The sequence below is a fragment of the Coregonus lavaretus genome (assembly GCF_964263955.1).
Source record: "Coregonus lavaretus genome assembly, chromosome: 16".
Taxonomy (NCBI): domain Eukaryota; kingdom Metazoa; phylum Chordata; class Actinopteri; order Salmoniformes; family Salmonidae; genus Coregonus; species Coregonus lavaretus.
The window spans coordinates 11951269-11974293 of record NC_140003.1 but is presented as its reverse complement, the minus strand read 5'-3'; the positions used below and the strand labels follow the sequence as shown (position 1 = coordinate 11974293).

General features: G+C 43.8%; 1 protein-coding gene across 4 annotated transcripts in view; it reads left to right on the top strand.

Moving 5' to 3' along the window:
• LOC311143301 (kalirin-like) overlaps positions 1-23025 on the top strand; it is a gene marked incomplete at its 5' end in the record, with an annotated part of 253356 nt that overhangs the window by 90435 nt on the left and 139896 nt on the right. For all 4 annotated transcript variants that reach the window (XM_084179130.1, XM_084179131.1, XM_084179129.1 and 1 more), the window contains 5 exons: positions 2564-2678; positions 11866-12058; positions 12886-13398; positions 18580-18702; positions 22248-22439. In XM_084179130.1, the coding sequence (XP_084035256.1) occupies positions 2564-2678; positions 11866-12058; positions 12886-13398; positions 18580-18702; positions 22248-22439 (1136 nt within the window). The remainder of the gene's footprint in view (positions 1-2563; positions 2679-11865; positions 12059-12885; positions 13399-18579; positions 18703-22247; positions 22440-23025) is intronic.

Sequence of the window (23025 nt, the reverse complement as noted above, 5' to 3'; positions counted from 1 at the left end):
TTGGCCATCAAGGAAAACGCTATGTCTGGCGCAAACCCAACACCTCTCATCACCATGAGAACACCATCCCAGCGTGGGGATGGCAGCATCATGCTGTGGGGATGTTTTTCATCCACAGGGACTGGGAATTGAAGGAATGATGGATGGCGCTAAATACAGGGAAATTCTTGAGGAAAACCTGTTTCAGTCTTCCAGAGATTTGAGACTGGGATGGAGGTTCACCTTCCAGCAGGACAATGACCCTAAGCATACTGCTAAAGCAACACTCAAGTGGTTTAAGGGGAAACATTTACATGTCTTGGAATGGCCTAGTCAAAGCCCAGACCTCAATCCAATTGAGAATCTGTGGTTTGACTTAAAGATTGCTGTACACCAGCGGAACACATCCAACTTGAAGGAGCTGGAGCAGTTTTGCCTTGAAGAATGGGCAAAAATCCCAGTGGCTAGATATGCCAAGCTTATAGAGACATACCCCAAGAGACTTGCAGCTGTAATTGCTGCAAAAGGTGGCTCTACAAAGGATTGACTTTGGGGGGGTGAATAGTTATGCACGCTCAAGTTTTCTGTTTTTTTGTCTTATTTCTTGTTTGTTTCACCCCCAAAAATATTTTGCATCTTCAAAGTGGTAGGCATGTTGTGTAAATCAAATAATACAACCCCCCCAAAAATCCATTTTAATTCTAGGTTGTAAGGCAACAAAATAGGAAAAATGCCAAGGGGGGTGAATACTTTCGCAAGCAACTGTAGGCTTTGACAATAACACAGTAAGGAAACACCCTCTGTTATGTTGTTTAATGAAGGGAGTGCTTTACTTATTCTCAGTGTCCAAGCCTCTAGCCCCGTCTTTGGACCTGTCTATTGTGCTTGAGGCCGTTTCACTGCTGCTGGAAAGCGTGGAGATGTAATATCTCTCCTTTACTGATTGCCCTGCGAGTGAGTGAGCTGCACACACCGTCAGTCCACCATTCGTGCCTACAGTTAGCTCTGGGGTTATCCAAGGTAACATTGTTACCCAACCCCACCTTTATGCCTAAGGTCAGCAGCAATTAAAAGAGTTTATGGCTTTCCACCTGCCGCCCTTCACTTCTACGGAAGAAGAGCGTCTCCACCGTTTATGTCCAGTGCACGCTTTTCACTTAGATAGAACGAGAGCATGGCGAAAGAGTGACCAACTCGTCTTGGGCCCCCCCTGCAAGGGTGGGCCCCTCTTTCATCAACGGCTATCCCATTGGATAGGCTTTTATATTGGCTTATAATAGCAAGGGTTAACAGCCCCCGTAGGGTCTGAGGTCTTATTCCACCAAAGGTATGGCTACCTCTTGGGCACTGTTCAAAGGCATCTCTTTGCAAGAGATTTGCAATGTGGCATGTTGGGCTACCCCTCATACATTAATGAGGTTTTACCGACTGGATGTCACTGCACCTTCATTGGTGCATTCTGTCCTCAGGGTTGGAGCCTCTGAGGGGTGATGATGTTGGGACTACCCTGGCTTCGGAGAGCATGTCTGCGATACGGGGGTTGGCCATATCCCATAAGTGAGACATCGAAACGAGTATTCGAAATAGTCTCACCGCATTTCCATGCTCGCAAGAGGCCAAGGAAGAGAAGCATGCTTGAGAATGACCAGAGAAGGGGTGAGTGGCGCCTTATAAGGAGGGAAGGGGCTCACCTCATTCGTCACTCGACCTGTCTGTCTCCAACAGACGTTGTGTGATTGGTTCTTCAAGTTAGTGATCCGCTAGAGTGAATTCCATAAGTGAGACATTTCACTCATATTCTCATATAACCGGGGTTATGCAAGTAACACTCAATTTTTACTCCCGCAAATACATAACAGCAGCAGTAGAGTAATGTTGGCCTTATCTCTGTGACGAGGCCTAGTGTGTGGTGCAGACACACAAACACACACAGGCTGAAGGAGAAGAGGGCGGGACCTTGAGGATGAAAGACTGGTGGACATTTGTCAGAGAGTCGCGGGGAGGGGGAGGTACGGGGGATCCCTGCCATCCGAGGGGGTTGGTTCTCCCAAAAAGTGTCAACAAAGATCTGTCACCAACAAGATCCCATCTGGATAAGGCCCTCCATGCCCTCCCTCTGGGGCGCTGTTGCTGCCTTGCCACCCTGTCTCCCTTCCTGGTGCTACTGACAAAGTCCCATGAGCACCAGGGATAAACAAATGTACTTCACCCTCAATCTGTTCATGCATCTCTCTACACATGGGATGTGTCCCAAATGACACCATATTCCCTATTATAGTGCACTACTTTTGACCATGGGCTCTGGTCAAAAGTAGTACAGGGAATACGGTGCCATTTGGGATAAAGACCTAGTACATAAGAGACATGAAGATAGACCCTTTCTACTCTCATTATGTTGTATACCATGTCTTACTGTAATTGATGTATACAGGCACTTTGAGAGAATACTGAGAATCGCAGCATGAAGCTTTAGTACCCTATGGGCCCTGGTCAAAGTACCCTTATATGTGTGCTTAAAGCTCTATCTATTTCTGCAATAGGGCTCTCAAAAATAAGGAGATTTCTATTGTCTGTGTTCCTACAGGAGGTCGTGATAAGAGAGGTGGCCCCATACTGACCTTCCCTGCCAGAAGCAACCATGACAGAATAAAACACGAGGAGCTGCGACAGCTGGTGACGTATCTCTCCACCGTGCCCAGGTAAGAACAGTGGAGATGTATCTGATTTATGATCAGTTTTGCTTTTTAGATCACAATGAATAAGGTTAAAGCAGCTTAGTGTTTTTTTTATCTTGTTCTGGGGCAACTCTGCAGAATGGTCACTAGCTGGCACAGCCACAAAGTCTAACCTTAACCCTAACCTTAACCACACTGCTAACCCTAACTTTAAATTAAGACCAAAAAGCACATTTTAGTTTTCATGAATTTTTACAATATAGCCCATTTTGACTTTGCAGCTGGCCTATCTAAGGGGAAATTGCTTAGTTCTGCCTTCAGGACAAGACTAATGACAATAAACGTCAACCTGCAAGATTACATAGACAGATGGGACCTTATTCTAGATCAGCACTCCAACTCTGAGACTCTGAGACATACGGTCCCTGGAATCATTTCTTACATTTACATATTACATTTTAGTCATTTAGCAGACGCTCTTATCCAGAGCGACTTACAGTTAGTGAGTGCATACATTTTCATACATTCTTAATCATACTAATGTAAACATGACTTAATGTATGTGGCTAGCAGGAGAAACATGCCGTCTCCATGTATGTTGACACACGGCATACACATTAGAGCTTATTTCAATATGGTCCATTCTGTTTTGTTGTCATAAGGAGAGGGTCATCCATGTTGTGGTGTACTGTATATCATGAAATGTAGATATTATTTGAATGAATATTCTTAGATTTTGTGTGTCAAGTCAAGTGTTCCTTTTGTGATTGTAATTCTCAGAGGAAAAATGTGAAAGTGCTCCCACAGAAAGTTTAATGGAAATTGTAGATACAGTTTACATACACTATATATACAAAAGTATGTGGACACCCCTCCAAATTAGTGTTTTCGGCTATTTCAGCCACATCCGTTGCTGACAGGTGTATAAAATCAAGCACACAGCCATGCAATCTCCATAGACAAATATTGGCAGTAGAATGGCCTTACTGAAGAGCTCAGTGACTTTCAACGTGGCACCGTCATAGGATGCCACCTTTCCAACAAGTCAGTTCGTCAAATTTTTGTCCTTCTAGAGCTGCCCCGGTCAACTGTAAGTACTGTTATTGTGAAGTGGAAACGTCTAGGAGCAACAACGGCTCAGCAGGTAAGTGGTAGGCCGCACAAGCTCACAGAACGGGACCGTTGAGTGCTGAAGCGCGTAGCGCGTAAAAATCGTCTGTCCTCGGTTGTAACACTCACTACTGAGTTCCAAACTGCCTCTGGAAGCAACATCAGCACAATAACTGTTCATTGGGAACTTCATGAAATGAGTTTCCATGGCCGAGCAGCCGCACACAAGCCTAAGATCACCATGCATCGGCTGGAGTGGTGTAAAGCTCGCCGGCATTGGACTCTGGAGCAGTGGGAACGCCTTCTCTGGAGTGATGAATCACGTTTCACCATCTGGCAGTCCGACGGACAAATCTGGGATTGGTGGATGCCAGGAGAACACTGCCTACCCCAATGCATAGTGCCAACTGTAAAGTTTGGTGGAGGAGGGGCTGTTTTTCATGTCGGGCTATGCCCCTTAGTTCCAGTGAAGGGAAATCTTAACGCTACAACATACAGTGACATTCTAGATGATTCTGTGCTTCCAACTTTGTGTCAACAGTTTGGGGAAGGCCCTTTCCTGTTTCAGCATGACAAGGCCCCCGTGCACAAAGTGAGGTCCATACAGAAATGGTTTGTTGAGATCGGTGTGGAAGAACTTAACTGGCCTGTACAGAGCCCTGACCTCAACCCCATCGAACACCTTTGGGATGAATTGGAACGCCGACTGCGAGCCAGGCCTAATCGCCCAACATCAGTGCCCGACCTCACTAATGCTTTTGTGGCTGAATGGAAGCAAGTCCCCACAGCAATGTTCCAACATCTAGTGGAAAGCCTTCCCAGAAGAGTGGAGGCTGTTATAGCAGCAAAAGGCGGAGCAACTCCATATTAATGCCCATGATTTTGGAATGAGATGTTCGACGAGCAGGTGTCCACATACTTTTGGTCCTGGTGTGTACTACTAACAGCCATTTCAATAGGAAGACGGAGAACCATATATGAGTTTCTGGTCTGTGAGACGTGAGGGCATAGAGATCCTATAATTCACTAGCTGGCTAACTAGCTAACAAATATACTGTGCAGATTGGCCAATATCAACAAATTCATTGTTTTATACAATATTGTACCATATTTGATCAGAATGAAAGTTTTCCTGACCAAGGTGGTGGATTATTTAGTCATATTGCTAGGATGCCAATGTCCAATCTAGTGTTATATTTCATTCTATGTGTGAGGGCCCATCTTCTGTCTATCACAGAGGAGGCTGGTGGGAGGAGCTATAGGAGGATGGGTTCATTGTAATGGCTGGAATGGAATTAATGGAACGGTATGTGACCTGTTGTCTGAGGTTCTGCATGGGAAGACGGACAGCACCCCACACACACGCACGCACGGACACACACACACACACACACACACACACACACACACACACACACACACACACACACACACACACACACACACACACACACACACACACACACAGTTGCATTGTTAACTAATCCATCCTTAATAGAGCTGTTGCTTCAGTCTTTTTTTACTCCCTTCCACCTCTGCCCAGCCTGTGTTTGGCTAATGTAGCGTATGTAAATAAAGTATGCATCCCAAAAGGCACGCTATTCCCTATAACAGTGCTTCCCAACTCCAGTCCTTGAGGACCCCCAACAGCACATCTTTTTGTTGTAGCCCCAGACATAAAACACCTGATTCAACTCATTGAGGGCCTGATAATTAGTTGACAGTTTGAATCAGGTGTGCTTGTCCGGGGCTACAATAAAAATGTGTGCTGTTGGGGGTACTGGAGGACTAGAGTTGAGAACCAGTGCCTTATATAGTGCACTACTTTAGACTAGGGCCCATAGGGCTCTGGTCAAATGTAGTGCACTCTGTAAGGAATAGGGTGCCATTTAGGACTCACGCATTAAGTGTATGGACTAGTGTGGAATGGAGTCTCATGAAAGCAGCTGACTGTGAGCCCGTCCTTGAGGCTACAATGGGCTAATGTAAACAGTGAGCCCAGGGTTTTCGAGGGGCTCCCTCTCTCCCTCTCGCCAAACCTTTTTAGTTTTCCCAGGAGGGCTATTAGAGAGACTCCCCGAAGAAAAGCCCGCAGGAATGATTTATGACAGTTTGCTAGAACAGCTGCTCTGTTTCCTTACCTGCCTTAGTGCGTTAAACATTCTGCTAGCTATCTGTACATTGCAGATCGCATGTCTCTCTTTGATGCACGTTAGGGTTGTGTCTCAAATGGCACCCTATTCCCTACACTTAAAAATAAAGGTTCCAGTTGGAACCAAATAAGGTTTTTCAGAGCGATGCCATAGGGGAACCATTTTAGGTTCTCTGAAGAACCTTAAATGGAAGAACCACACACACTCAACACCTTATTTTATGCAAATAAGGTGTTGAGCCTTATTTGCATATTTCCCAGGGTGCCTTTCGAGTGCATTTTGGAGTTATCAGTACCACCAATGACTGTGTTTGCTGGTGACAGAGACATGGTTGTTGCATTCATTCATTTTCAGTACTGCGGCCTTCACCAAGTGAGAGCCTATATACAATACATACTTTATAAGGCCTTATTTTGAGGGCCTAGTTTATACAGTGGCCTGAAAGTCATGGTTTACAGGTCCCATCAGTCCTGCAAGTCATGTTATGCTGAAGTCAAGTGATGTGTAATTATTATTGGAATCCAGCCAGTGGGGATATCCAACATTTGGAATTTTTATTCACCAGCTACCTGCATTCAGAATAACTGCCAGGGTTGGGAAGACTAAGATATGAGACTACCTAAAGCATCTAAACTGGAACGGTGCAATAACTCCAAGTAACAGATTGTATTATACTAAACAAAAATATAAACGCAACATGCATTTCACTGAGTTACAGTTCATATGAGAAAATCAATCAATTGAAATAAATTCATTAGGCCCTAATCTATGAATTTCACATGACTGGAAATACAGATATGTATCACAGATACCTTTAAAAAAAATGGGCCTAACAATGGGCATCAGAATCTCGTCACGGTATTTCTGTGCATTCAATTGCTATCGATAAAATGCAATTGTGTTCGTTGTCCGTAGCTTATGCCTGCCCATACCATAAGCCCACTGCCACCATGAGGCACTCTGTTCACTAACATCGATGTAAACAAATTTGTGCACAGAATTTGTGAGAAATATGCTTTTTGTGCAAATGGAAAATGTCTGGGATCTTTTATTTAAGCTTTAAGTGTAGTTTAGAAAAATGTATGTTGTTTTATTTGAGTAGCATAAGATTAATGAATCAATGAATGTACATGCAAAAACATAGATATTGAAATAAACAATTAAAATAATCTACCTGCAACAGAGCCTTCAGGGAAATATGATATGATGGTTGTGGTTTTGGTTCATCTCTGGTTATTAACACCAACACTGGGGTTCTTTTACACCATTGAGCCTTAATTTAACTATTTTCAGTGTTAATTTAACTATTGAATCAACACTAGACATGTTACACTGAAAAATCAACACTAGTAAACATTGGCCAATTTGCTGTGTGCTATGAAAGGGACACATCTGCAGACTTCCATTCATTTCAAGAACCTTTTAGAATTCTGTGGATTCCACGTCGGATGCCAAGCCGTTTTTAATTTGGTAAGGGTTCTCCAAGGAACCTTAAGAGCTGAGGAAGAACCATTTACGAACCTTAATTTTTTTCTGTGTATATAGCGCAATACATAGTCCAATACATAGTGCACTATATAAGGAATAGGGTGCCATTTGTGATGCAATTTTAGGCCCATGTTGCCGTGAGGCCACCCCCTTGGATGTTTTTTTTATTTTTATTGTTTTACTTAAAGGTCAAGGTCAAATGTTTATCAATTGACAGACGTTTGTGTATGTTTGAGCTTAGCTCAAAATGAGTGGCACTTCCATTAATGGGTGATATACAGTAACTTATTTTTCTGAAGCCTTTTACCTTCAGTTCAATGTGTAAACACGGCGAATGAATAATACAGTGCATTTGGAATGTATTCAGACCCCTTGACTTTTTCCACATTTTGTTACGTTACAGCCTTATTCAAAATGGATTAAAATGTTTATTTTCCCCCCTCATCAATCTACACACAATACCCCATAATGACAAAGAAAAAACAGGTTTTGAGACATTTTTGCAAATGTATTAAAAACAAAAAACGGAAATATCACATTTACATACGTTTTCAGACCCTTTACTCAGTACTTTGTTGAAGCACCTTTGGCAGCGATTACAGCCTCGAGTCTTCTTGGATATGACGCTACAAGCTTGGCACACCTGTATTTGGGGAGTTTCTCCCATTCTTCTCTGCAGATCCTCTCAAGCTCTGTCAGGTTGGATGGGGAGCATTGCTGCACAGCTATTTTCAGGTCTCTACAGAGATGTTAGATCGGGTTCAAGTCCGGGCTCTGCCTGGGCCACTCAAGGACATTCAGAGACTTGTCCCGAAGCCACTTCTGCGTTGTGTTGGCTGTGTGCTTAGGGTCGTTGTCCTGTTGGAAGGTGAACCTTCGCCCCAGTCTGAGGTCCTGAGTGCTCTGGAGCAGGTTTTCATCAAGGATCTCTCTGTACTTTGCTCCGTTCATCTTTCCCTCAATCCTGACTCGTCTCCCAGTCCCTGCTAATGAAAAACATCCCAACAGCATGATGCTGCCACCACCATGCTTCACCATAGGGATGGTGCCAGGTTTTCCTCCAGACGTGACGCTTGGCATTCAAGCCAAAGAGTTCCATGTTGGTTTCATGAGACCAGAGAATGTTGTTTCTCCTGGTCTGAAAGTCCTTTAGGTGCCTTTTAGCAAACAAAAAATGGGCCTTTTACTGAGGAGCAGCTTCCGTCTGGCCACTCTACCATGAAGGCCTGCTTGGTGGAGTGCTTGGTGGAGTGCTACAGAGATGGTTGTCCTTCTGGAAGGTTCTCCCATGTCCACAGAGGAACTCTGGAGTTCTGTCAGAGTGACCATCGGGTTCTTGGTCACGTCCCAGACCAAGGCCCTTCTCCCCCGATTGCTCAGTTTGGCCGGGCGGCCAGCTCTAGGAAGACTCTTTGTGGTTCCAAACTTCTTCCATTAAAGAATGATGGAGGCCACTGTGTTCTTGCGGACCTTCAATGCTGCAGAAATGTTTTGGTACCCTTCCCCAGATCTGTGCCTCGACACAATCCTGTCTCGGAGCTCTACGGACAATTCCTTTGACCTCATGGTTTTTGCTCTGACATGCACTGTCAACTGTGGGACCTTATATAGACAGGTGTGTGCCTTTCCAAATCATGTCCAATCAATTGAATTTACCACAGGTGGACTCCAATCAAGTTGTAGATACATCTCAAGGATGATCAATGGAAACAGGATCCACCTGAGCTCAATTTCGAGTCTCATAGCAAAGGGTCTGAATACTTCTCTAAATAAGGTATTTCTTGCAAACATTTCTTAAAACATTATGGGGTATTGTGTGTAGATTGATGAGGATTTTTATTTATTTCATCCATTTTAGAATAAGGCTGTAACGTAACAAAATGTGGAAAAAGTCAAGGGGTATGAATACTTTCCAAATGCACTGTATATCCACCAAGTTGTCTCACTAGCTTGGTCTTATATCTGTCAGAGCCTGGGCCCTGCTTACAGATATGCTGAAAATGTTCACATTCAGTTCGTGGCATCGTGTGTGTGTGTGTGTGTGTTTGTCCTGCGTAATCTAAACACATATATTACCCCGGTCTGATCCTTGTGGCCATGCTGTTAACTGCAGTGGAAAATGTTTGTGTGTGCCTGTGCATGTGTATGCATACGTGTGTGCGCAAGTGTGTATAGTGTGTGTGCGTTCATGGGTGTGTGTGTGGTTGTGTGTGTGTGTGTCGGGTGCTGTCAGCCAGGCGGAGTGACAGGGCTGCACTGAGTGCGTAAAGCCATTGATCAGGCCTGGCAGTGGGCCTATGAAGTCAGCTTCAAAGCCTCTCTGTGTAGCTCTGAATAAAGACCTGCTTAATGAGAGTTTAAACAGCCAGCCCGGCCGGAGAGCCAGGGAGAGTCCCCCTGACTCCCCTCCAACTGACCCACCACCATTACCAACACATGTTGAGAATGGAAAAGCATAGGGGAATTACAGAGCGGAGAGAAGGGAGCGGGGGTATGGCCACATGGCACTCTTCTAGAGCCGTGCTGTCAACCGTTGAGAAATGAGAGCCTCTCTCCTGACTCGAAGCGAGAGAGCTCTTTTTGTGGTTTTCTGTTTCTCTCTCTCAAGTAGCTTTACATCTTTCTCTGTCTCTCTTTTCACCTGAGAGGCTGAATAAATTCACACAGACGTTTCGGTGTCAACCTTTGTGTGCTTTCTTTAAAGACACTGAAAATGGTTTCATAATGAGTTGTGTGGCTGTGAACGTCAAGAATTGTATTGATACTGTAGCTCCAGATCACAACATCCCAGTGCCTGTTACTTTTCTGTCAATGCTATTGATCCATCCCACCAGTGCCACCACCCACCCACCTTTCCCCCACCCCCCAATCCCTACCCCAGGCATTTATTGGATTTCCCTCTCTACGTCCAGGACATTTATATTCTCTCTATTTATAACTCTTTGATATGTGTTTGCTGTGATAGTTACTGTGATATTTCAGCAACAGTCTCAGTTTGTTTTGAGCTCATTTGAATTAGCTGAGCTTGCATGGGTGAGTGAAACTACAAACTGAGACGATGATGTCATAACCACTTCAACATGTTCCCTCAATTGAAAGTGAATGAGCAAGTCGACGTCTCTGTGTCCCAAATGGGACCCTATTTCCTATATAGTGCACTACTTTTGACCAGGGCCCATTGTGCGCTATAAAGGGAATAGGGTTCCATTTAGGACACATCCCAAGTCGATGAATGCTGCTGTTCATTGACAATCAGTGGGGCAAAGCCAAAGGTCACGGGCTACATATCCATTGACATTTCAGTCTACAGTACCTGGAAATTAAAGTAGTGTCCTCACGTAGCACCTCATCTACTCAACACAAAGGAGAAATTCATCCAACCAATAACACTTCCCTTTCCAACTAGTAGGATGTGTATGACTGTGTCAGGGCTGTTTTCCTGTTGTCCTATGACCAGTGACCCTTTGAGAAGAGAAAATGGCAGGAAACAAGGGGGCCTAATAGACTGCTGTTGGTACAAATGTATTGGTTGCATCTCAATTGGCACCCTATTCCCTATGTAGTGCACTAATTTTGTCCAGAGTCCTATGGGCCCTGATCAAAAGTAGTGCACTACATAGGGAATAAGGAGCCATTTGGGATGCAGACATGGTCTCCTGTGTGTCCCCCAGTCTTCCAGTACAAAGCAATGCCAGAAGTAGTGGAGGCTGGAGGAGGAGGGCATGTGGCGGGCCAAAGCAATTAGAGGTTATTTTTATCTTCTTCCAATGGGCGGTGAAGTGCTTTCAGAGCATCAGGCCTAAGAATAGAGCATTAATAGTATTGCAGCCTCATAACCTGTTAGAAAAGTGGGGCCCTCCGTTTTGCATCTAAAGAGGACATGCCCAGGAGGAGAGAAGAGGTATGTGTGTGATATGCTATCGTTTGTATGATCATCTAAAACGACAGAGCTTAATGTTGATGACAGGCTTGTCAGAAAGTAGAATTGCGGGAGGGAGCGCACCACACTGAAGGTAGAAGCAGCGCGTTAGCTGAAAACAAGTCCAATTGAACAGCGCTTGTCATTTAGTCACAGCAGTTAAACAGTTCCAGTGGTGTAAAGGCTTTAGCACCGCGCCTGGCTGAGAGTCCAGGGGAGTCTAAATTGGCCGAGGGACATTAATTAGGGAGTGTTGGATGGTGATGTTGGATGGCGTGACGTCACCCGCCCCAGCTCGACCCAAGCTCCATGGAAGTGGACGTGATGTACAGGGATTGCTGGATACTAACGGTTGGTTCTCTCTCTCTCTCTCTCTCTCTCTCTCTCTCTCTCTCTCTCTCTCTCTCTCGCTCTCTCTCTCTTTCCTCTCTTTTTCACTCACCCCCCCCTCTCTTTCTCCTCCCTCCTCGCTCTGTTTCTCTCTCACTATCCCTCTCTCCTCTCTCTCTTGCATGATTCTTTCATCTCCTCCATCTCCCAGTGAGGACGTGTGCAAGCGGGGGTTCACAGTGATCATTGATATGCGCGGCTCCAAGTGGGACCTGATCAAGCCTCTACTGAAGACCCTGCAGGAAGCCTTCCCTGCCGAGATCTGCGTGGCGCTCATCATCAAACCCGACAACTTCTGGCAGAAGCAGAAGACCAACTTTGGTAGTGCCAAGTTCACATTTGAGGTAAGCCGCTCTCTCAGCATCGCTCAGCATGGGCGCAAACATAACCTTGTTTTGGTTGGAATGTCTGCCCACTGCCCTGGACTATTTTATATTTCTTCAGTCAGCATGCCTGTTTTGATTATTGTGATAAACGAGGCATTTTGATGTCGTATTTCAGCCAGAGTTGAATAGCACATTATTTAAAAGTGTAATCAATCACAGGACTATCAGCGATACTCCACAATAGTCGTTAATTTTAATATGTCTCTAAAGCGGACAGGAAGCACAGAGCCGTGTTTTCAGAGGGACTGGTGAGAAAATGGGGCGGCAGGTAGCTTAGTGGTTAAGAGCGTTGTGCCAGTAACCGAAAGGTCGCTGGTTCTAATCCCCGAGCCGACTAGGTGAAAAATCTGTCGATGTGCCCTTGAGCAAGGCACTTAACCCTAATTGCTCCTGTAAGTCGCTCTGGATAAGAGCGTCTGCTAAATGACCAATTATTATTAATTATAAAAGAATGTGTAGAATGATTATTACCTCCCCGCGATGTTCCCATCTTCTCTGCCCGTAGTGCTGTACAGAGGTCAGCCATTAGTAGTATGCTAGGTAATGTGAAGTTATGCTTACACCCCTCGGTCCTCCCCTCTCTCATTCCTTCCCTCCACAGTGAACTGTAGTGCTAATAAGAAACAGAATGCCTGTGCTCCAAATGTCACCCTATTCCCTACATAGAGCCCAGGCCCTGTGTGCTATATTAGGAATAGAGTGCGATTTTGGACACATCCAATGAAGCTTGTATCCGTTTTGACTGGGGTAACGTAACGAGCCTCTTGATTGTGTGCTGTTGACAGACTAGCATGGTGTCAGTGGAGGGGCTGACTAAGTTGGTGGACCCGTCCCAGCTGACAGACGACTTTGAGGGCTCTCTGGAGTACAACCACGAGGAGTGGATGGATCTGCGCGTGGCCCTGGAGGAGTTCATGGGGAGCGCCGTTCACCTCCTCTCCCGCCTGGAGGACCTCCAGGAGCTTCTGGCCAAGAAGGAGTTCCCGGTGGACGTGGAGGGCTCCCGGTGCCTCATCGACGAGCACACACAGCTTAAGAAGAAGGTGATGAAGGCTCCCGTGGAGGAGCTAGACCGCGAGGGCCAGAGGCTGCTTCAGTGTATCCGTTCTAGTGATGGGTTTTCTGGGAGGAACTGCATCTCGGGCAGCGCTGACTTCCAGAGCGTGGTGCCCAAGATCGCCAGCCTGCTGGACAAGTTGCACTCGACCAGACAGCACCTGCACCAGATATGGCACGTCCGCAAGCTCAAACTGGACCAGTGTTTCCAGCTTCGCCTCTTTGAGCAGGATGCAGAGAAGGTGAGTAACCAAGCCCAGAGGGGCCAGAAACACAATCACAACAACAACAGTTAAGCTGAGTTGATCTCTGTATAGAATTGAATAGAATATATTTATTGTTCATAAATGGACATTTGGAATGATTTAAAAACAGTAAACGAAACATACATCAGACAATATGATACAGATGATTACCTCTGCTAACAGAATAACAAGAATAAACCCACATCACATTAAAGACACTTGGGTGATTTGACCTTGCAGGGCGTTTAGTAAGACCAGTCTTATTGCCACACATGTGCCTTGTGTATAGTAAGACAGACAAATATTGACAAGGAATTTATAATAAAAAGGTTGCAAACTGATTGAGAGGTTTTGGCATATAAATATCCCTGAGTCTTGTCTTCAAATATTTATCCTAGAGGCGCATCGTGAATGTCCTCAGTACGGGAACCAATAACAAACTTTGGGCTTGATGTGATGTGAGGCCTAGGCTGTGCCCCAAATGGCACCCGATCCCCTATATAGTGTAATACTTTTGATATCAAAGTAGTGCACTATGTAGGGAATAGGGTGCCATTTGAGACGTAGCCTTTCTCTGTTTATATGGAGGGCCTAAATACATAAAAACACAGCCATTTTGTTTGTATTTATTTGAAACACATTAAATGGGATATAATATGCTTTTACAAGATATTGAGAAAACAGAACATCTTTCCCTGAGATGGTATTTGGGGGAATAAACATATATTTTGACCACTTTTCCAAGTTATGAGATTTTTTAAATTTATATTCCAGATGTACCCAAAGGTACATGTAATAATTACATGTAATTATCTTTGGTCTCTGAAAAGCTTCCAGGCTTTTAAAGGAAAACATCATATACCCCAAATACCCCAAAACTCATCAGGAGTAACAGAACAACAACAACATGAATGTAAGGTGAGCACATTACCTCATGTTAGGACCTATACAACTCTGGCAAGGTCAGAGACACAGGTGGGTCTGTAAGAAAAGGTGATGGTATTTAGATGACGAAGATGATATCATATGATTCAAAACAATATTTTACTTTGCCAAGTCATTTCCTTCTTCTCAAGGCAACCAGCCAAATAAACTAAAGTAGAACTGCCACTCAGTTAGTGTTTACAGAGAGGAAGAAAAACATTATTATTCCCATATAACCATGCAATATTCCCTCCAATCCCTCAAGCCCACACTCCCCACAATAAACCCTACAATCATGAAGAGGCCTTAATTTGGATAAGTGCAGTCAGTCCCTTCCCTAATGATCGTGGAGCCCCATGGGGCCTCTGATTAGGACAGGCCCAGATAATGATTCATTTCCCTGGGGACAATGCCAATCAAGGCATGGCACACGTACTGTGTGTGTCCTTCCCTGTGTCCTCTCCAATTGGATGGTGATGTGTTATACAACGCAGTCTAATCAGAATCATGATAGATTCAGCAGTTCAGGTACTGGTCATTTTGTAAGCTCGGATTCCATAGGATTATTTTGATTCTGGTCTGACCAAGCACTTGGACAATCATAGTAGCATTCGTGGTTGCACACCTGTACGTTAGTATTTGTAACAGCGATTCTAAAGACAAAACACCTTGTTTTACACAACACATAATACATTTTTAATCCCCTGTAGCTCAGTTGGTAGAGCATGGCGCTTGCAACGCCAGGGTTGTGGGTTCGTTTCCCACGGGGGGCCAGTATGAAAATGTATGCACTCACCAAAACTGTAAGTCGCTCTGGATAAGAGCGTCTGCAAATTATTATTTTTTTTTTTACAATGCTGGTGGAATGAAATTGTCAGTGTGTAACCCCTGTAAAGACAGTTCATGTCTGTGTGGATTAGGATCAAAGGTAACAATAACAGACAGAAGGCCTCCTTTCACTGAGGGAAGGGAGGAGGGAGGGATGGAGGGGAGGATGGACCCAGGTGTTTATTTTTCCTCCTCCTCCATAATGACCTCCGTAATGACCTCTGTAATGACCTCGTGATCTCTGTGGCTACGTCCTGAATGGCACCCAATTCTTTTTTTGTGCTCTACTTTTGTAGTACTCTATATAGGCAATAGGTTGCCATTTTGAATGCAAGTACAAAATGAACAATTACTGCTCGCCTCGGCTCCACGTCGTCGTCTTCCTCTCCCATCATGCACTGGTGATGATCAGCCCCCATATGACGAAAAAATTATAATCCAAAACATTCATTTATTTCACAAAAAGGCTCATGGATTTTAGTGTGGAGAGTTATAGGTATACTCTAGAGAAAATTATATCTCTCTCATACAATCAATAGGTTTCTTTCAAGGAATGTGGCATTTTTACAGAGTACATTTTAGCTTTATGATGTGGAAGAAGTCGTTAGTCATTTAGGATAATGATGTGTAGACTAATTGATAAATGCTCATAATCTCTCTCTCTCTTCCAGACTAGCTCTCCGCTGTTCATCATCTCCAAGGGAACATGATAGGGAGTCATTTATCAGCATTATCAACTTACTGCACTGAGTCAGAATTTGTCCCCCCCCCCCAAAAAAAGAAAACAGTCATTGAGCTAATTAATTCTTTAGCCAGCTTCTCTTCATTTGATTTGTAAGTTATTAGATTAAGCTGTCAAGATGTGATTTAATAAGCATGACAAGTAGGAGAATTTACAAGTACGTTGTCAATCATATGGTCAATTTCCTCAAACCCTACTTTGAGGGAAAGAAATATGCATCAAACCAAAAGATATGGAGGAGCACTATTTCCTAGGCATTTTCAGCTTTTCCCATTCTATTTGCAAAAAATATTGCTTATTGAATAAATATAATACATTTAACTGCAATTTGATCGTAGTTTAATACGATAATAATGAATATAGCATTATTTATCAAACAGCTTCTAATTCAGAGCAAATTGAAACACCAGCACTGTAATCTGTTAGATCGGTAAAAACACATCGGATAACTAATTCCCTTTATAAGGAATTCCATCGGAAGGTAGCGGCGAGAGGTCACACCAGCGTCAATGTTTAATTAACAGCTTGATCAAACCTGATTAAATGGATTTGTTCTAATGTCGCAGGCTCTTTAGAGCGGCGATGTAAAGCTGCTGGCCTAGAGAGTTGTTCCTGTGTCACCCAATAACCACGCTTGTCACGCCACCATAATTGTATATTTCATTAGATAATAGAGCATGCTGTCCAGGATTTTAAAGAGAGATGGAAAGCCTCCCAATGACTGCATTTGATTAAATCTGATCAATAGTGTGTTATTAATGCCAAGGAGAGGACTACAGTATCATGTAATGCATAGAATGTTTATCTGCCGTGGCCTAGTGGGGTCTAGTTGTCCAAACCGCTGCCTCTGGAGCACATATACTGCTGAAGCATGGGTTCAAGTACAGCCCTCTGCTATTTTCTAGATCTTTCCTCTTTATCCTTTCCACAAAAAAAAAAAAATGTATCTGCTGTGCTGTGTTACGACAACTAAACTATCAATGGAATGTCTAATATATACACTACCAGTCAAAAGTTTGGACACACTCATTGAAGGGTTTTTATTTATTTTGACCGTTATTTACATTGTAGAATAATAGTGAAGACATCAAAACTATGAAATAACACATATGCACAATTGTTAAACAAATCAAAATATATTTTATATTTGAGATTCTTCAAATAGCCACCCTTTGCCTTGATGACAGCTTTGCACACTCTTGGCATTCTCTCTACCAGCTTCATGAGGTAGTCACCTGGAATGCATTTCAATTAACAGGTGTACCTTCTTAAAAGTTAATTTGTGGAATTTATTTCGTTCTTAATGCATTTGAGCCAATCAGTTGTGTTGTGACAAGGTATACAGACGATAGCCCTATTTGGTAAAAGACCAAGTCCATATTATGGCAAGAACAGCTCAAATAAGCAAAGAGAAATGACAGCCATGAAGGTCAGTCAATATGGAAGATTTCAAGAACTTTGAAAGTTTCTTCAAGTGCAGTTGCAAAAACCATCAAGCGCTATTATGAAACTGGCTCTCATGAGGACCACCACAGGAATGGAAGACCCAGAATTGCCTCTGTTGCAGATGATAAGTTCATTAGAGTTACCAGCCTCAGAAATTGCAGCCCAAATAAATGCTTCACAGAGTTCAAGTCACAGACTGTTCAACTGTTCAGAGGGGACTGTGTGAATTAGGCCTTCATGGTCGAATTGCTGCAACAAAAAAAAACACTACTAAAGGACACCAATAAGAAGAAGAGACCTGCTTGGGCCAAGAAACACGAGCAATGGACATTAGACCGGTGGAAATATGTCCTTTGGTCTGGAGTCCAAATTGGAGATTTTTGGTTTCAACCGCCATGTCTATGTGAGACGCGGTGTGGGTGAACGGATGATCTCCGCATGTGTAGATCCCACCGTAAAGCATGGAGGAGGAGGTGTTATGGTGTGGGGGTGCTTTGCTGGTGACACTGTCTGTGATTTATTTAGAATTCAAGGCACACTTAAACAGCATGACTACAACAGCATTCTGCAGCGATACGCCATCCTATCTGGTTTGGACTAGTGGGACTATCATTTGTTTTTCAACGGGACAATGACCCAACACACCTCCAGGCTGATGGAGCACTGCATCAGATGACCTGGCTTCCACAATCCCCCGGCCTCAACCCAATTGAGATGGTTTGGGGTGAGTCGGACGGCAGAGTGAAGGAAAAGCAGCCAACAAGTGCTAAGTATATGTGGGAACTCCTTCAAGACTGTTGGAAAAGCATTCCAGGTAAAGCTGATTGAGAGAATGCCAAGAGTGTGCAAAGCTGTCATCAAGGCAAAGGGTGGCTATTTGAAGAATCTCAAATATAAAACACTTTTTGATTTGTTTAACAGTTTTTTGGTTACTACATGATTCCATATGTGTTATTTCATAGTTTTGATGTCTTCACTATTATTCTACAATGTAGAAAATAGTAAAAATAATGAGTAGGTGTGTCCAAACTTTTGACTGGTACTGTATATATTGTAATATGCCAAATATGTGCTATTTATATGCGTGCTTTCATTTTTGTATGGGTGGCTCCAGCGGGAATCAAAACCACAATGCTGGTGTTGCAATCTCCATGCTCTACCAACTGGGCCACACAGGACTAGTAACCCAACCAGTAACGAAACCAATCTTATGTATTTGTCCTGTGTTCCCACCATAGATGTTTGACTGGATCAGCCACAATAAGGAAGTGTTCCTGCAGAGCCACACAGAGATCGGAGTCAGCTACCAGCACGCCATGGACCTCCAGACGCAGCACAATCACTTTGCCATGAATTCTATGGTATGTGAGGACTGTCAGTGGTATGCGAGGACTGTCAGTGAAATGTGAGGACTGTCAGTGGTGTGTGAGGGCTGTCAGTGGTATGTGAGGACTGTCAGTGGAATGTGAGGACTGTCAGTGGTGTGTGAGGACTATATGGTGCTTGGGGACGATGTGGTTTGTGGGTACTATGTGGTATGTGAGGACTGTCTATGGTGTGTGACTGTGGTGTGTGGGGACTATATGGTATGTAAGGACTATATGTTGTGTGAGGTCTTTCTGTGGTGTATGGGGACAGGGGATCTAATAATATGGATGATGTCAATGGTCCTTGAGTCATGCCTCAGTGATTTCACTTTGTATGAGTAAGAGTTGAATCATTGAAAGACATGTTCAAGGATGGGGTCAAAAGGCCTTTCAATTACTGGATTAGTATTTCTAATAGGGTTGTAAAAAAAAACTACTCCCCCATTTGACAGCTATCATTAATATAATACAGGCCACTGGCAATGGAGAGCAGAATTGAGTTTTAAATATAAACACACATATTCTGATTATTATCGCTCTACTGTAACAGCAGGCTACTTCCTCAATGTTGATTTTATTTCCTCTGGTTAGACTCACCAGGAATAACTGTTAGGATAAGTCCCAAATGGCACCATATTCCGTATATAGTGCACTACTTTTGATCTGTCACTTTATTCCTAGTTATATGTACATATAGTGGCTTGCGAAAGTATTCACCCCCCTTGGCATTTTTACTATTTTGTTGCCTTACAACCTGGAATTAAAATAGATTTTTTGGGGGTTTGTATCATTTGATTTACACAACATGCCTACCACTTTGAATTCTTCAAGGCAAAACTGCTCCAGCTCCTTCAAGTTGGATGGGTTCCGCTGGTGTACAGCAATCTTCAAGTCATACCACAGATTCTCAATTGGATTGAGGTCTGGGCTTTGACTAGGCCATTCCAAGACATTTAAATGTTTCCCCTTAAAACACTCAAGTGTTGCTTTAGCAGTATGCTTAGGGTCATTGTCCTGCTGGAAGGTGAACCTCCGTCCCAGTCTCAAATCTCTGGAAGACTGAAACAGGTTTCCCTCAAGAATTTCCCTGTATTTAGCGCCATCCATCATTCCTTCAATTCTGACCAGTTTCCCAGTCCCGATGAAAAACATCCCCACAGCATGATGCTGCCACCACCATGCTTCACTGTGGGGATGGTGTTCTCTGGGTGATGAGAAGTATTGGGTTTGCGCCAGACATAGCGTTTTCCTTGATGGCCAAAAAGCTCAGTTTTAGTCTCATCTGACCAGAGTACCTTCTTCCATATGTTTGGGGAGTCTCCCACATGGCTTTTGGCAAACACCAAACGTGTTTACTTATTTATTTCTTCAAGCAATGGCTTTTTTCTGGCCACTCTTCCGTAAAGCCCAGCTCTGTGGAGTGTAGGCTTAAAGTGGTCCTATGGACAGATACTCCAATCTCCGCTGTGGAGCTTTGCAGCTCCTTCAGGGTTATCTTTGGTCTCTTTGTTGCCTCTCTGATTAATGCAAAGGGGGTGAATACATATGCACGCACCACTTTTCCGTTATTTGTTTTTTAGATTTTTTGGAAACAAGTTATTTTCATTTCACTTCACCAATTTGGACTATTTTGTGTAAGTCCATTACATGAAATCCAAATAAAAATCAATTTAAATTACAGGTAGTAATGCCACAAAATAGGAAAAACGCCAAGGGGGATGAACACTTTTGCAAGGCACTTTATCTACCTCAATTACCTCGTACCCCTGCACATCGTCTCGGTACTGGTACCCGGTGTATATAGTTATCGTTACTCATTGTATATTTATTATTACTTTTATTATTACGTGTTTTACTTTTATATAATTTCTCATTTTTTTTCTCTGCATTGTTGGGAAGGGCCCGTAAGTAAGCATTTCACTGTTAGTCCACACCTGTTGTTTATGAAGCAGGTGACGAATAAAATGTTGATTTGATTAATTTGATATGGGCCTAAATAGGGAATAGGGTGCCATTTGGGACACACATTACAGTAGGCAATGACCTCTACTGCAGTTTTGTTCTGACAGAATGGTGACATGTCTGATACTATTTGGATGAGAAAATCAAGGTATTTATATACCAAACCAAGAGTCTCACATGGCATGCACAACCATGCACATTTAAATGGCATAATAACACTGGGTAGTATGGTGAGATTCTTGGCCATCTCCTCCAGTCATCATTGGAGAGAATCATCTCTCCCCAGATCCCCAGCTTTGTGTGTATTCGGGAGCAGGCATGTTGAGTTCTTCGTGTTTGGCACCGATGTGCAGACACACACACACAGACACACAGGAGGCCCTTCACAGCAGCGTGTGTGTGTGTGTGTCTCTGTGTGCATGTGTGTGGCTGTGTGTGCTCCCTCCTCTCCAGTCCTCTCCAGCCTGCTGTGTCTCCATCAGCCTGCTGCTGGGCTGGGCTGGGCTGCACACGGCAGTCATCAGAGGGGGTAAACAGACACAGGCACAGAACAGAACCACACTGACCGAAAACCACTCACACACAAAGAGGCATTTTGGCTCTCACTGAAGAACCTCTCTCTCTCTCTTTCTCCACTCTCTCTCAGCTCCCCATTCTCTCCCCCCTTGTCTCTCTCTCTCAACCTTTTCTCTTTCTCTCTCTTTCGTCACTCTCTCTCAGCTCCCCACTCTCTCCCCACTCTCTCTGTTCACTCTCTGTCTTTCTCTCTCGCTCCCTCTCGTTATCACTCTCTCTGCTCTCTCTGCTCATACAGACTCCCGACTCATACTGTTATTATGTTTTAATGTGAGTCTTGGCTCAGTGTGCTCAGCGTGCAGCGACCATGTCAGAGCGTAGTTCCTTAAGCCCTGCTTTAAACCTACGCGCTGTTCATTTTGATGGCTTCATTAGCAGTTCTAATCAGTTTAGCGGTAAATAAAGCCCACGGTGGGTGCATCATGTGAAGCTGATAAATGGATGGGCCTAAAGCAGCCAGAGATGATGAGACTCCCATAGTGGGGATGGGTTTTGGGGACTACAGAGCCAGATGGCAGTAAAGAGCATGTGAATGTCTTTCTGTGTGTGTGTGTGTGTGTGTGTGTGTGTGTGTGTGTGTGTGTGTGTGTGTGTGTGGTGGAGTGTCAAAGACATCAGGGGTGGCCTGCCAGAGAGAGAGATTCACTGAAAGCTGCAGAATTCTGTCACGCTTGTTGTCGCTAAGCTCTACACCATCACTTCACGGCGGGCTGGCTCACGTGTCATGTCTGTGTCATGTTCAGGTGTAGCATTGCGTGTTTGGCTATCAAGTGATACTACACCACTAGGTAGCTAGACACGCCACAGAGACCAAGCCCTACACAGTTTGTCTACTTTGATTAAGTCATTTCTATGTTAATAAATGAAATATATCCTGAATTAAATCAAATGTATCCTGAATTAAATCAAATACTGTATATCCTAAATTGAATTAAATAAACCCAGAATCTTTTCCCATAATATATAATATCATCTCCATGTGTGTCCCTGCCTCTGTGCAGAATGCCTATGTGAACATCAACCGGATCATGTCAGTGGCGTCGCGGCTGTCGGAGGCGGGACACTACGCCTCGCAGCAGATCAAACAGATCTCGGCCCAGCTGGACCAGGAGTGGAAGGGCTTCGCCGCCGCACTGGACGAACGCAGCACCATCCTGGCCATGTCGGCCGTCTTCCACCAGAAGTCGGAACAGGTACATCGACAGTAGCCTGAAACCCCCTACTGTTGTCACTTAGTTACAGTGCCTTCAGAAAGTATTCATACCCCTTGACATTGCACATTTTGTTGTGTTACAGCCTGAATAAATCATTTATTACATTTTAAAAATCCTTACCCATCTACACACAATACCCCATAATGACAAAGTGAAACATGTTTTTATAAATTTTTTCAAATGTATTGAAAATGAAATACAGAAATATCTGAGTCAATACATGTTAGAATCACCTTTGGCAGCAATTACAGCTGTGAGTCTTTCCGGGTAAGTCTCTAAGAGTTTTGCACACCTGGATTGTACAATATTTGCCCATTATTATTTTCAAAATTCTTAAAGCGCTGTCAAATTGGTTGTTGATCATTGCTAGACAACCATTTTGAAGTCTTGCCATAGATATCCAAGCAGATTTAAGTCCAATGTAACTTGGCCACTCAGGAACATTCACTGTCTTCTTGGTAAGCATCTCCAGTGAAAATGTGGCCTTGTTTTTCAGGTTATTGTCCTGTTGAAAGCTGAATTCATCTCCCTGTGTGGTGGAATGCAGACTGAACCATGTTTTCCT